Consider the following 14,241-nt stretch of genomic DNA (forward strand, 5'->3'; position numbering starts at 1 on the left):
TTTAGCCAATAAATATGCTTCCCTGAAATTCCCATCCATTATTTCTAGCTGTCCTGTCCTTGAGAGCATTGCATCGCGTTGTAGCTGGTGAGCAGGGGGGCAGGGGGACATTATATACTACAGTTTGTCCCAGTAACATCTAGTACTTCAAAACCCGAGAGAAATTATCTCCCCCAATATGTGAAGCCAAATAAAACAATGTATTTTATCATGACATGTATCATGACAGCATAACATTTTCACTCAATGAAAGTTGGGAAACTAACAACAAAACTATCCTTTGTGGACCTGTGTGTCCCAGACTCATTGCGTTACAGAAAGATGGAAATCCAAGTGTTTCACCGTAATGGAACACCCTTATGTAAAAGTATAAAGGGGGGAAACATAAATCATAACAAATTGAAAGCAGGGACATTTTTACCCTTTGAAACCCTTTGAAATTAGACCCAAATTCTTAGAGAAAATAAGAGGGAAGGTAGCAAGGGGGAAAGCATATGGCATTTATTACCCAAAGCCATAATGTTACAGTAACCAATATATTCTGGAAACAGCTGCAAAAACCGAAGAAAAATCCTACGGGGGTTGGTAAAACATGATATTATAAATTACCGTACACCACATAATAGTCATGCTTCTAATAAAAGACTATTATTCTTGGTAGTACTAACTGACAGTTAATTTTCACCAAGAATTTATTAGAGAATTTCCTTACAATTATGTGGGGGGGAAGAATAGTAGTCAAACAATTGGAGAGCAAGAGATAACCATGAGAGTAGAATTCAAGGGAGCACCCCCTACGCAGCATGCTGGTTGATAGCAATTTCCCACCCCGGAACTCATAAATTATTTCCACGTTTTCATTTAGAAATAAGAAATAATGGACTTCATGGCATTTATGGTCTTTGGTGGCAACTTATGTCATCTCCCTGACAGTTACTTCCATATCTTGCATTTTTAAAATGGGCATTAATAAGCTGCCATGCAGGAAACAGGAAGAACCTGAGAAATGTGGATTTCCTTCTTTATTTTTCACCCCAGTCCTGAAGACTTTACAGTACTTAACTTGTAGAAAAATCAAGGTATGGATCTGCCAAGATGGTCTGCCCTCTTTCGTAAGTAGCAAAGGGTTTATCTGTCCATTTCAGTTTCTCAGTCTTAATTTCAGTTTTCTACATGTCAACATCAGTTTGCTCTTTTTTAAAAAAAAATTCTCACGAAAATTCACCACCATTTTGCTACAAATTTCTCGTTATATACACGTCTGTATGCATTTTTGTATATTATACCCATTTTAATTTTTTGCAAAGCAATGTTCCCTACTATAATGCATAATATTTGTTTGTTGTTTTCACCAATATTATGCAGTTTTATGCACACTTTGCCTGAATACACATATTTTTGTACATATTACTTGGTTGAATAACTGCACTGCAAAATTCTGAGAAGTGTGAATACATCAGTGAAGGTATAATTGAAATGCATTATAAGAGGAAATGGCAAATAATAATAATAATAATAATAATAATAATAACAACAACAATAATAATAAAAATACATAAATAAGTTCCTTGCCAGAGCTGCATTTTAAAATGTACTGTATATTCTAGGGGGAGAAGTTGATGAATTTCCAGCCAGACTTAAAATAAAAATAATTTCAAACTGATAATTTATCATAAGATGGGAGGCAGGCAGGTGGAATAGAAACAGAGAGAAACTGAAATCAACAGGTTTTTCCAACTCTAGGCAGAGCAGTCCCTCTATCCAACCCTACCAGCTTCTCTGCATCATCCCAAAAGCATAGACCTCTCCTTTCACCCATTGAAGCTATGGGCAAGTGAATTTGCTGCTTGCAGAGAGCTGTGAAGTTGGGCTAGGGAGGGAACAAGCCAGCCCTGCTGCTGTCATGAGGCCAAACATCGAGCCAAATCTGGGCCTCATTGCTGCACCAGTTCAGTAACCTGCCTCCTCTTCCTCCCCTGCCACCACCATGCAGCAGGGGCAGTTAGGCTTACAGCCCAAGTCATCAGGCTAATGCTGCAAATTAAGACTGCCAAATCTGGACCCACCAAAGTCAACGGGGAACTCAAAAGCAACTTCTCAGAACATGTTATACTGGTTTTAATTAAATGTTGTTGTCCCCTTCTCTCTGTAATAAAGCTCATTACAATAGATTATTGCCCCGCTGTGTGATCATATATAAAGAAACAGCAGTATATCTCACTGGTATATTATGGAAATTAAAATTCCTGATGCTACCATAGTAATTAATTTCCACAGGGAAGCTGGGTTAGTTTAGTAACGAGATTAATGAAAAATGTTGCCCGAGATAACGGCAATTCTGAAAGGGGGAGGGGCACCTCATTTCCCCGCTTCCTCAGAAATGTGCAAAGGTTTGGAAGGAGTGCATGTCCCATAAAGCAAGAACATTGCACCCCACCCCTACCCATATGTGTTGTATAAAACAGTGGATTGAAAAATACTGAATATTAGTTAATTTAATTGTGAACTACAAACACCTTCTTCTCCTGCAAAATTGAAGTCTTTTCAATGACACCAATTTGGGGCACCCAATGTGACGTGGTAGGGCCATTGCTCATGACAAAGTAACTGATATGCATGTAGAAAGTCCCGATTCCTGGCATCTCCAGGTAGAGATGGAAGCGTTCCCTAACCGAAAACCTAAAGACCTATGGCCAGTGAGTGTAGGAAATACTGAATTAAAAGTAAAATAAAATAAAGCAGCAGTCTGTCCCTGAGAGACTTAATATCAGTTGAGTAAAGTACTTATGACCATTAGGAAAACCAAAATTAATGTTGTAATTCGGAGAAGGAGTACTGTGTATCTATCTGTATTTGTTATATAGACCCTTTCAGGGTCCTCCAGGCCTTTGACAACATGAAATTTATGAGTCATTTTTCCAGCTAATGCTAAACCCCATATACTTTTATACCATAGTGAACGTCACAAGTGCTATAAGGTTTTCAATTGTGAAGCATCCATGTCAAGAGTTCCTGATAGCTGAGAGCTTTCAGGTGATGGTCCCAGAGAGTCAGTAAACAAAATCTTGTTTTTCAGTTATTTTTATTGTATAGATTTGTTTTGCTTCAATAAAATCTTTTTAAAAAACTTTTACCATTTATTTTTTTTAAAACTAGATGGAGCCAAGGCCTGACTCAGATAAGGCAGCTTCCTGTGTCTCTATGTTTCATTTCATTTCCTGAAGGAGAATTTGAATGGACATATGAAGCTATTTCCACTGAAACAGATGACTGGCCCGTCTAGCTAATCCATCGTTAACTGCTACACCTGGCAGTGGCTTTTCCAGGGAACTCGGGCAGACACCAGCAACCAGAGATCCTTTTAACTGGAGCTACAGGGTGCATCATACATGCATGAGCTTCATTGGTTCCTTGTTATTTTATCTGTGACCTACATCTGTCCCTTCTAATCAGTGCTAAAAATATTTTTAAAAGCATACACTGCTCAAGTGATATGATAGGGGGAAAGACAAAATGTTTCCCCTCACACCCATAAAGAAGACTTAAGACACTGTAGTCAATGTTTAAAAAGGTTATGTTTATTAAAAAGTAACAAATTAGAGGATCTGCCAAATTACAGATGGGGGCGGGGGGAATTGCTTACATAACAAGGGAAGCATCCTTCACTCCCTAGACATGGAAACTAGCAGACTATGTGTTCCCCAGCCAAGGATGGGGAGAAAACCTCTCTCATTGCTAAGGAGCCACTGTCCAATGTTCAACGTGATGCATAGGCCAGGTCCCAAAGGAACTCCCACTTACCACCTAGTCTCTGGCTCTGAGTGATTGATCACCCCCAGAATGCCCCTGGATTGCAGTAAATTCAGATCTTACATTTCCATACCTGCCCAAACTGAATGTCAATCAGCCAAATAATGCCAACTCAAGAGAATATGTTCTACAGTGTGAAGTAGGCAGAAACAGGAAGTCCCAAGAGCCAACCAGGGAATTCCTACTCAGCCCCCCAAAATACAACTAGCTGAAGCCCACACTATATAGGGGGAAAGTAGGGTGCTGCAAAATGAAATGCAGTATAGAAATTGTTTTTGATAATAATGTGCTGCATGTGTATGCAAACACCCACCCACCACCCACTGTAGTTCATCCAAAAGTTCTGCAAGAGATAAATGATGGCAGCAGCCTGTTTCATTATTCCCATTGATCTATGGTTATTTAAAAGAAAGACATAGTTTAATTCCCTCTGAAAATGGGGAAGTGGAAGACCAGCTAAACAATTTAGATGCCTGTGATCTAATCTCTGTCAAAGGCATGAATCTTGGCTCTGGCTGTGTTCTCACCACTGCCGCATCCTTGAACTGCATATATTCTGTTGACTTTGCCTTGCACAAAGCACATCAACACAATTAATGCACTTTTCCATGTAAAACATTTGCAAAGTTAAATAATGCCAATGGCGGTGGTTAGTAGTACATTCTCCCCCCTTGAAATGCATCTCCTGTCTTCTAAAATAAATTACATTTTGTCTGTATATATGGAACAGAATTAGGTGCGGGGGGCAGTGGTGAGGAAGCAGTCACAGCTTATTTCCATTTTTTACATCTTTGCTAAAATGCATAACATTACCAGAGGACATGAAAAAGTTTTCTCCATCGTCTTCTTTTTTTGCCAACTATGTTGTTGACGGAATGAACATTTCCTTCAGAAGCCTGGCTGCATCCCCACCCCGCCCACCACTTTTGGGGTTGATGTTAATTCCAAGTTTCCTAGGAAATATTCCCTGCTTACCCTGTTAATGGTATTTTTATTATTATTCAGAATTCAACTGATCAATTTCCTAACCTTGCCAACCTGGATTTAGGAGTTAAGTTGCCTCTTAGATTTCAGTTCAGGTAGCTCAGTCAATGAGAGGCTGGGGAAATTACATAGACGCTTGCATCCAGAACTTCAAAGCATGTTCTACACATAGTAAGCACTGTATTGATCAATAGCTACTGCTCAAGAAAAACAATGAGGCCCAGAGGCATGCCCTTGAATTTCTCAATTCTGTTAGTGGCATGTTTTCTCCTAAACTTACTGCATTCCTCCCACACCCTCCCACAATTTTGTAGGGACCCATCATATTTTAATACCCAGATTAATGGTTGTTATTAAAAACATGTTAACTGTGAAAACAATGGCACATCTATCACTGCTCTCCCTTCACCCCCTGAGCATATTGACACATTGTTTAGGCTATTAAGTGGGCACACGTGTTTTTTCTCTCTGCTTAGGTGTTACAGCAATTTACTCCATTGTTCAAAGAAGAGTGCCCAGGAATTAAATGACTGGATAATCAGTTTGCAGAGTGAAGAAGTCTCTGTACAGAACAGATTGCAGTTTAATGTTCTGCTAGTAGTTCCATGCATCAATAAGCTCACCGTGTCACTATGTAAGTTGCCAAGTCTAGCTTCTCAAACATGTGTATTTACAGAAAGAGGGATGCAGGCTCAGCTAGTCACTACTTTCAAACAAACTCCAGGCCAGCTCTGGACAGATATAAACAGGGATCTCCTGTGCAAGGTGTTCTGGCATTCCCCTTTCTGACCTGCAGATCTTGCAGCATGCAAGGCATGGCCACTGCCATACACCTCCCAAGGTATTCCAGCACGGGAGGGAGCAATTCAGATTCCATAAACTGGAATCTGTATTCTGTTGCACCACCTCACTGTATTAGAAAGCATTTTGAGAATGTACATCAGTCACATTAGGAAGGGCTACAGAAGGGACCAGGTTGAATCCCCAGCATCTCCAGGTAGGGCTGGGAGAGAACACTGCCTGGAATTCTGATGAGTTGCCACCAGTCAGTTCACAATATAAAAATTCAAAATACATAATAAAACAAAGACAAATCAATAAACCTCCATCCCACAAACAAATTTAAAAAGCCATTGAATGTTAATCAGATTCAATGGTTGAAGAGAAACATTTTCACCTGGTGACTATATATAATGAAGGTGCCAGGCGAGTCTCACTGAGGAAAGCATTCTGCAAATGGGGAGCCACTGCAGAAAAGGCCAGCCTCTCCATATTAACCTACCTGGACTCTGAGATCATCATGTGAGGCCCTTCATGCAAGAGAGGTCTGGAGGGTGGCAACTGGATCTCAGAGTCCAGGTAGGTTAATATGGAGAGGCTGTTTTTGAGGTATTGCAGTCCTGAGCCATTTAAGGCTTTAGATGTCAAAAACCAGCACTTTGCATTGGATCTGGAAACTAATTGGCAGCCAGTGCAGTCAGGCCAAGATTGGTGTAATATATTCAGATCATCTTGCACTGATGAACAACCTGGCTGCCAGGGCTGTTATAACTTTGTGCCTGAAGCTGAATCTTCGTTGTTACAGTGGTACCTCTGGTTGTGAAAAGGATCCGTTCTGAAGCACTGTTTGCAACATGCGCAGAATGCAACCCACATCTCTGGGTCGCGAATTGCCACTTCTGTGCATACGTGTGACATCATTTTGAGCATCTGTGCATGCGTGAGCAGCGAAACCCTCAAGTAACCCTTTCCAGTACTTCCAGGTCGCCGTGGGATGAAGCAAATGTAACAAGAGGTATGACTGTACTTTGCTTCAGTAAAGATCCCTTTGTGTAACATGTGTGACTTGACAAAACTTTTCAGAGAGAAGGTGGTTTTGCACAAAGATCTGAATATAAACCAATCCTAACATCAGAAATCACAATTTAAGAAACACCCAGGTTACATCCTTAATATGTGTGTTAAAACCACAACTGTGGGGAACTGCTTCTCACTTAATAAACAAGGATGGCAGAACAGGATGCACTGGATTTTAACAATGTTCTTCCACACAGGCCTGTGGGCTGTCTCTGTGGCTTTCCATATAAAGTTGGAGCTCTATTTTCCCTTGAATATAGTTACATTTCAATTTCTGCAACAGTTTGTACAGAAGAGTTGCCAGCTACCATTTAACCTTCTCATTTACCCATTCTCTTTATGTACTCAATCCATTTTCTTCAGTGACTGCTATGTATTTTACTCTGGTTGTTTGCATCCTGTGACAATCATTTTAAGACTCAACCACTGATCTAAATGCATTAGCTCTTAAAGCCATATCCAGGGCTCCCCCCCCCCCTTTTTCTGTCTCGCTTCAGCAAAACCCAGCTTCCTGGTGGAACTCATATGCAGTGGCAAAATAGGGGAGGATACATGTTTTTGTTGGCACAAGTTATGTAATACTGGGAAGAATGGGGAAAAAAATGTGTGCAGTTCACATTTTCATGCAGACCTACCCAATTCACAGTTTTTGGACTAATAAGTAAACTGGAATACCTCTATTCTTTGAAATTCACACATTGAATTATGTGACTCAGTTCCCCAATCAAAACATTTACACAAAATTGAACAGGTTAGCGACAACACTGTATAAAACTACAACATATTGGGGGAAATCGCTTGCAGAAATGCAAATATTCAGCCAAATGATACAAATAAAAGCAAAAAAGACTGCATATTGTGAGAAATTAATACAAAAAGTCACATTTTTTGTGCAGATTTTAAAAAAGAAAAATTTGTTTAACAGATGTGGAAATGGAGCATGGAAATTGAACACTGGCATGCATGGGCTTTCAAGCCTCAGAGGGATATTTCTTTTGCAGGTAGAAAGTAAAATACCTCTTTCGCCTTGCAACAGATGAGAAAACAGCAAGAGGATTTATTATATTACATAACCAAATGTGACAGAGAACATGAAAGCACACCAAGGCCCATTTAATGATGTAGAAAGATCTGATGCATTTTTTGAAGTTAAATGGGACTGGACCTCCTCTGATCTGGATGGTAGCTTTTCAGAAGGAAAAGTGTGCTGTGAGTCTAATACCTTACAATAATAATTTAGGTAGCTGTTTTGCTAAAATCCAGCTTTTGCTTAAATAATCCTTTTTGCCATGCAAAAGTATTCTTCTGTGACATTTACTGGATTACATATTTTGATGCCTGTACATAATATGATTTAACAAGACCCCGCACCACAAAAGTAAGGTACATGACAATCACATGCTGCAAAGTTCTGTGTTCTACAGATGCACATGTGAGGAACTGGGTGTCCTGCCTCCCACCCAAAACACAATACTGGGCATGTCTCAAGGTGATGTATGATGTAAACAGAAAAAAGTGAAACACACAAATATGAAAACTGCAGATAAGTTTAAAACTAGAACAATACAAAATAGACAAGGACCTATTATTTCAGCTGGGAAAGCCTGTTGGAACAAGAATATCTTCTGGAAGTGCAGATAGTAGGTGCCTGTCCAGTTTTGAAAGGGATGCTGTTCCACAGAACAGGAACGGCAACATAGGCAGATATTTGGGGGATTAGACCAAACATCCATCAAGTCCAGCATCCAGCTTAACCCAGTAGACAACCGCTTATATCCAGAAAGCCCACAAGCATGTCACAAAGATAAAAACCATCAACACCCTTATATGTCCCCCAGGGACTGGTGTTCAGAGGTATGTATACTGTTTTCTTTGAACACTACAGTCCCATTTAATTGTTATACGGAATGAACACTCTGCTGGATCAGTGTGCAGGAGATGTATAAAGGCAAATTCTGCCCTAGGGATCATTAGGAAATGAAGTGAAAATGAAAATGAAACTGCTGACATCATAATGCCATTCTATAAATCTATGGAGCAACCACATTGCATATACTGTGCACAGTTTTGGCCAACTCGCCTCATAAAGGATATTGTAGTGTCAGAAAAGTTTCAGAAAATGATAACCCAAATCATCAAGGGGATGGAGTGACTTTCCTTTGAAGAAAGGTTGCAATGGGATGTTTTAGTTTAGAGAAAAGGTAAGAGTAATATAAACGAAGCTGGGTGTTGGAAGATTCAATACAGAAAAAAGAAAGTGCTTCTTCATAGGTAAAGGTAAAGGACCCCTTGATGGTTAAGTCCGGTCAAAGGTAACTATGGGGTGTGGTGCTCATCTCGCTTTCAGGCCAAGGGAGCCTGTGTTTGTCCACAGACAGCTTTCCAGGTCATGTGGCCAGCATGATTAAACTGCTTCTGGCACAGTGGAACAGAGAGCACGGAAATGCTGTTTACTTCTTCATACAGTGCATTCAGCTATGGAACTTGCTCCCACAGGAGACTGTGTCACCAACCTGGATGGCTTTAAAAGAGGACTGCACAAATTCATGGATGATAAGGATGATACCCTCTGCATTATGACTAGTCATGCTTCTGAATACCAGTTGCTGGAAGCCACAGGAGAAGAGAGGGCTCTTGTGCTTGGGTTCTGCTTGAGGCTGTCCTATGCTGGCTTGGATGGGCCATTGACCTGATTCAGCAAGGCTCTTCCTATGTGTTTATATCATTATCAAACCCAAAATACTGGTTCAGAACAATGCCAGAGCTCAGTGACAGAATATATACTTTGCAGGCATGCAAAATGCCTGAAGCTCAGAGAACAGGTTGCTAGACTAGATGGGCCTTTGGTCTGATTCAGCAGGGCTATTCTTACATTCTCTTTTGAAGGCAATAGCGCTCTCCCACTTTGTCCCTCTTAAAACTGGCATGCATTTACTTACCAAAGGGATCCCAAGCTTCTCCTGAAACACACTAATTTGTGGGGCCTATATGACAACAAAATACTCTGATCAGAAGCTTGAGACTTGTCAGCTCTAAAAGCTCCAGAGTCAGAATTAGGCGGTGGGGAGCCAGCCTTTTGGAGCACTCCAGCTTTTAAGGAGATAATAGCAGCAAGTCACAAATCTTTTATGTAGCTGCTTTCAGAGCACAAATACTTTGAAACCAAACACAATCGGAAACTGACACTTTGCAGGCATAAGACGTCGGGGCAAGGTAGGTGGGTGGGGAGAAGTTTGATAATGCCACTCAGCCAGCATCATGAAAATTGGAATCCTGACAAAATTTACCTAGGCAATTCCCCCTTTATGAAAAGGGAAACAAAACAGAGATTATGAAAGGTTTCTTTTTCTTTTTTAAATTTGTCTAAGAAAAATGTTTAACAAGTGCCGGATGTGAAATCAATTGTTAAGAAGCTTTCATTCTCCACGTTTCATTTTATTTCCTTCTCTTGCGGTGACAGGCTGTCTTCCTAGACAAGGATCCCAAGCTTTAGATAGTGACACATAAGAGGAAGCGTTCAGACCAATTAAGCCCACAGCTCCGTCAAAGAAGCAAGAAAGCACCCCTGTTTCTCTGAGAGAGATTAATTGGGATACTGAACATGATTATTAAAATCAGGTTGGGGGGGGAGAATAAAAATCAAATAATGATGGTAGTGGGAGCCTACTTTATGTGACAGATGAATGACACCTAGGAAAGTCTTGGAAAGTAGGAAAACAGGAAGCTGCCTTATACTGAATCAGACCAACAGTCCATCTAGTTCAGTGTTGTTTATACTGACTGACAGCATCTCTCCAGTGTTTCAGACAGGGAGATTTTCCCAGCCTTACCTAGTGATGCTGAGAGTTGAACCTAGGACCTTGTGCATGCAAAACATGTACTCTGCCACTGAGCTATCACATTTTATCATATATTGCAGGGGCCCAGGACTCAGAAAACTCCAACAGCCCTGGCATGTGGTACCCAGAAGTTTGAGCAGACCCTTGGCCTGAAAAAGGTTCACCAGCCATTCCTATGGCTGCTTAAAGACTTTTTATTATTTAGCATCTGTTGCAAGCCACATTGAAAGGATCTCAGTTATAAAGTGACATATAAATATAGGAAATAAGCAAACAAGTAAGTAAAATAAATATTGGTTCCCACACAGACAGATTTGACTTTCACTATGTTTTGGAAAGTACCAGACAAAACTGCTCTTCCAAAGAAGGGATTTTGTTTTCAATATTTTGTACAATATTATGTGGAACAATATTTTGTAGTAATTAAGGGATTTCCTCAACCCCCGCTTAAGCTGAGCACACTCCGTGAAACGAAAACACATTTTCAATTTGGGGAAAATAAAATGACTTTGGAGCCTGATTGTTAGCCATAAATTATCTGTCACAAACATTGGGTGGTTAATGTATTAATAGCCTTCCATCTACAGAATTGGATTTAGTATTCCTGTTTATTGAATTGATTTGCAAGCTGTTTACTCAGACTAGAAGAATAATTTGTGAATGACCAAGTCTGTGAGAGTCTAAATGAAAAGGTGGGAACTAATTCCATTAATTAATCTGTGCTACTTCCTTCCTTCCTTTTCTTTCTCTTTCTTTCTTTCTAAATGCAATTGTCTCTGTTTTTATTCTTAAAAGATAAAACTGCAACATCTACACATTAATTCTCCCTTCCCCAACTTGGTGCCGGCCATGTCTTTTGAATTACAACTCCCATCACCCTTGATACTAGGTCATGCTGGCTGGTCTGATGGGATTTGTAGTCAAATCAAAGTTCTTTGCTCAAGCAAGAACTTCCAAGTTCACATTAAATTTTGTTTTAGGCAGAAGTTAATGGTGACACTACCTAGAAGGCTTCCAGCTCAGCCATTTACTTGAGGTTAATGGCTCCTTGCTCCAGACAAGTGGCAAATCATTCTTCTGCTGGAGAGAAAAAATGTACCGCAGGAAGTTCTCTGTCGCAATTGTAATTTGAATGATCTGGGCCCATTTCTCAAGCCTATTGCATTGAACCAGATGACCCACTTATCACTTCCAGCTTTGCAGAATACCAGGATTCTATTCTGCTGCACTGACAGTTCAGAAAATATTTATATCTTTCCATGGAGAGTCATCTCCTCCTATTTTTCATCTCCATTGTGCTCTTAAAATAATTCATAAGCACCAAACGAAGGAAAGCATTTCTTAAAAAAAAAAGAAACTTTCCCAAGACTTTGCAAGAGACTCAAATACTTTCATGTATCAAGAAAAATCAAAGGGGGGAGAGAACCCTGCTGCTTTCTTGACTTCACAATACATCTTCATTGATTCCAGTTCATTGTTTTTCCAAAGACTGACTAATCAAGTTGAGCATTCTCCTTCTGCAGATCTTCTTGACTGCAGCTTGCTCAACGGGACTCTGGCTGGCCTGCTGAGCACCAGAATTATCACGGGTCACACAGAAAGAGTTGCAGCCCATTAAAAGATGCATTTGCATCTCCTTTCTGGCTCATCTAGCATGCTGCAATATATATTGTTTTATGTGATTTGCAAGGCTTAAGGGCAGGGGGAGACTATTCTAAAGGAAATAAATTGGGGTTATATTTGAAGATGTGCTGTAATCGTTCCAGCATGGGGAATGCTTTGGTTTACTACGAGAGAAGGCTGCCCTTTGATCAACTATTTGGCCATACAGGATTTGACACCTAAAAGGAGTGTTACATGCCTACACTCTTGAATTTGGAGCCCTGAATAACAGGCACCGCTAACTTCCTACTCCCTGTGCCATGAGAATCAAGAGACCCAACCTCTGCAACTATCTGATCTACAGCCTATACAATTTGTTGGTGAGATGAACCATTAAGTTGTAACTTGCCTTCCTACTTTCTGACAATACGTTCTTCCTTTCTTGTCTATTTTCTGGCCCATACAGCCTTGTTATATATGGTCTGATCCTGCTACTACAGGTACTGCAGCCTTGGTTCTACAGGCAGTGCTACTGCCTTTAGAACAGAGGTCAACAAAGTGGCATTTGTGGACACAATGAAACCCTTGATAATGCTCCAATTCCTGTGCATACCACAGAATTCAGAGAAGTTTTGAAGGAGCTGTATTTTGCTTGGTTTGATATTTGGTAAATACCCACAGGTCCTGCTTTCTGAACATAATGTGTACCTAGGAAATTGTTTGTTAGGGGAGTGTTTGCATAACAAGCTGACAATTGCCATTGTTTCCTATATCTCTAATCTGTGATTTGTCCCATCTCTCACCACCCTTCTTGAAATGGCTGCCGTCAACCAGCAGAAGAGAGACAAAAGAAAAATATATATATTTCTGATCTCTCCCTCCCTGCATGGTTTCTATCCTAAAATGTTTGGCACTGACAAGCAAAACACCAATAAGGAGGTGGACAAAGTCCAGCTTTTCGTTTTGACTGATTCTGCAGTGCATATAGTGAGGTTTGGGTACTAATTTCTTTTGTTCTGATAAATGAATTTTTGCATAGTGAGCTCTTGGAAAGCAACAGAAAGGGGACAAATTTCTCCCCAGGCCCTACAAGATTCACATATTCTGGCCAGCCTCATCACTTCACTTGTTTTGAATTTTCTACATCACTATCTACAACACTATGAAGAAGCAGCAAATTGAAGCCAAGAAACATAAAGCATAACTTTTGCAACATCCCATGAAGATAAAGAGCCCCTCCAGGTTACTTGTTTATTGATCATCCATCCTGATTTTCTTGCACAAAGATCACACAGAAGTTGCATTATATCCAGTATTTACTGAGCATGCATCCTGATTTGTTGGCAGGGTGGTTATAGAACAATCAGCATTTGTCCTGCATTCATCCTGATTTGCTTGTAAGGGTTTATAAACCTTCCCATACATTCATCTCACAATTTCTAATGCATTTCCCCATCACTTTCCAAACCACAAAATGTCTTTCTTTCTTTTTCTTTTCTTTTTTAAAAAGTGGATTTATTGTGCTAGGATGACAAAGTTTTTAAAATCCACTTCAAATGCACAAACATAAAGGTCTGGTATGTGACTGAATCACTCAGACAAAATGTGACAGTCTGGAGGCAACCACAAGTTAAAAGGGAGAGAGAGAGAGAGAGAGAGAGAGAGAGAGAGAGAGAGAGAGAGAGAGAACAACATGCACACACACTCACACACAAATACATTGCATGAAGACTTACCTGGTATGTGGCCATTGCTTCTCTGTCCAGAGACCGTGTCACAAGGACCTCTCCTGTGCTCTCAACAATTTTGAAAAATCCCTTTGGCTCCTGGTCCACACCTTTCCCAAAAATCCGAAATTTGGAGCCCTCTGGTCTGTCATTGTCTACCACCTGTATGAGGCAAACACAGTAGTGAGGATACAAGCCAAGGAAGCAGCAAACAGGAATTAGGAACACTTTATCATCTTGTAGCATGCCTATATTATGATTCCTACACCTCACATAGCTACAATTCCCAAAGTAGTTTAACAATCAATCCCTCTTCCTAGGGTAGTATTGGAACTGGAGTTCTGTGAGGGGAACTCACAACTCTCAGCACTCTTAACAAACTGCAGTTCCCAGGATTCTTTGGAGAATCCATGACTTTTTAA

General features: G+C 40.3%; 1 protein-coding gene across 2 annotated transcripts in view; it reads right to left on the reverse strand.

Annotated features, from left to right (window-relative positions):
* Positions 1-14,241, reverse strand: part of CDH13 (cadherin 13) — a 671,873-nt gene that overhangs the window by 293,598 nt on the left and 364,034 nt on the right. For both annotated transcript variants that reach the window (XM_083451872.1, XM_083451873.1), the window contains exon 5: positions 13,829-13,981. In XM_083451872.1, coding sequence (XP_083307998.1) covers positions 13,829-13,981 — 153 coding nt within the window. The remainder of the gene's footprint in view (positions 1-13,828; positions 13,982-14,241) is intronic.

The sequence above is a fragment of the Podarcis tiliguerta genome (genome assembly GCF_965153285.1).
Source record: "Podarcis tiliguerta genome assembly, chromosome: 8".
NCBI lineage: Eukaryota > Metazoa > Chordata > Lepidosauria > Squamata > Lacertidae > Podarcis > Podarcis tiliguerta.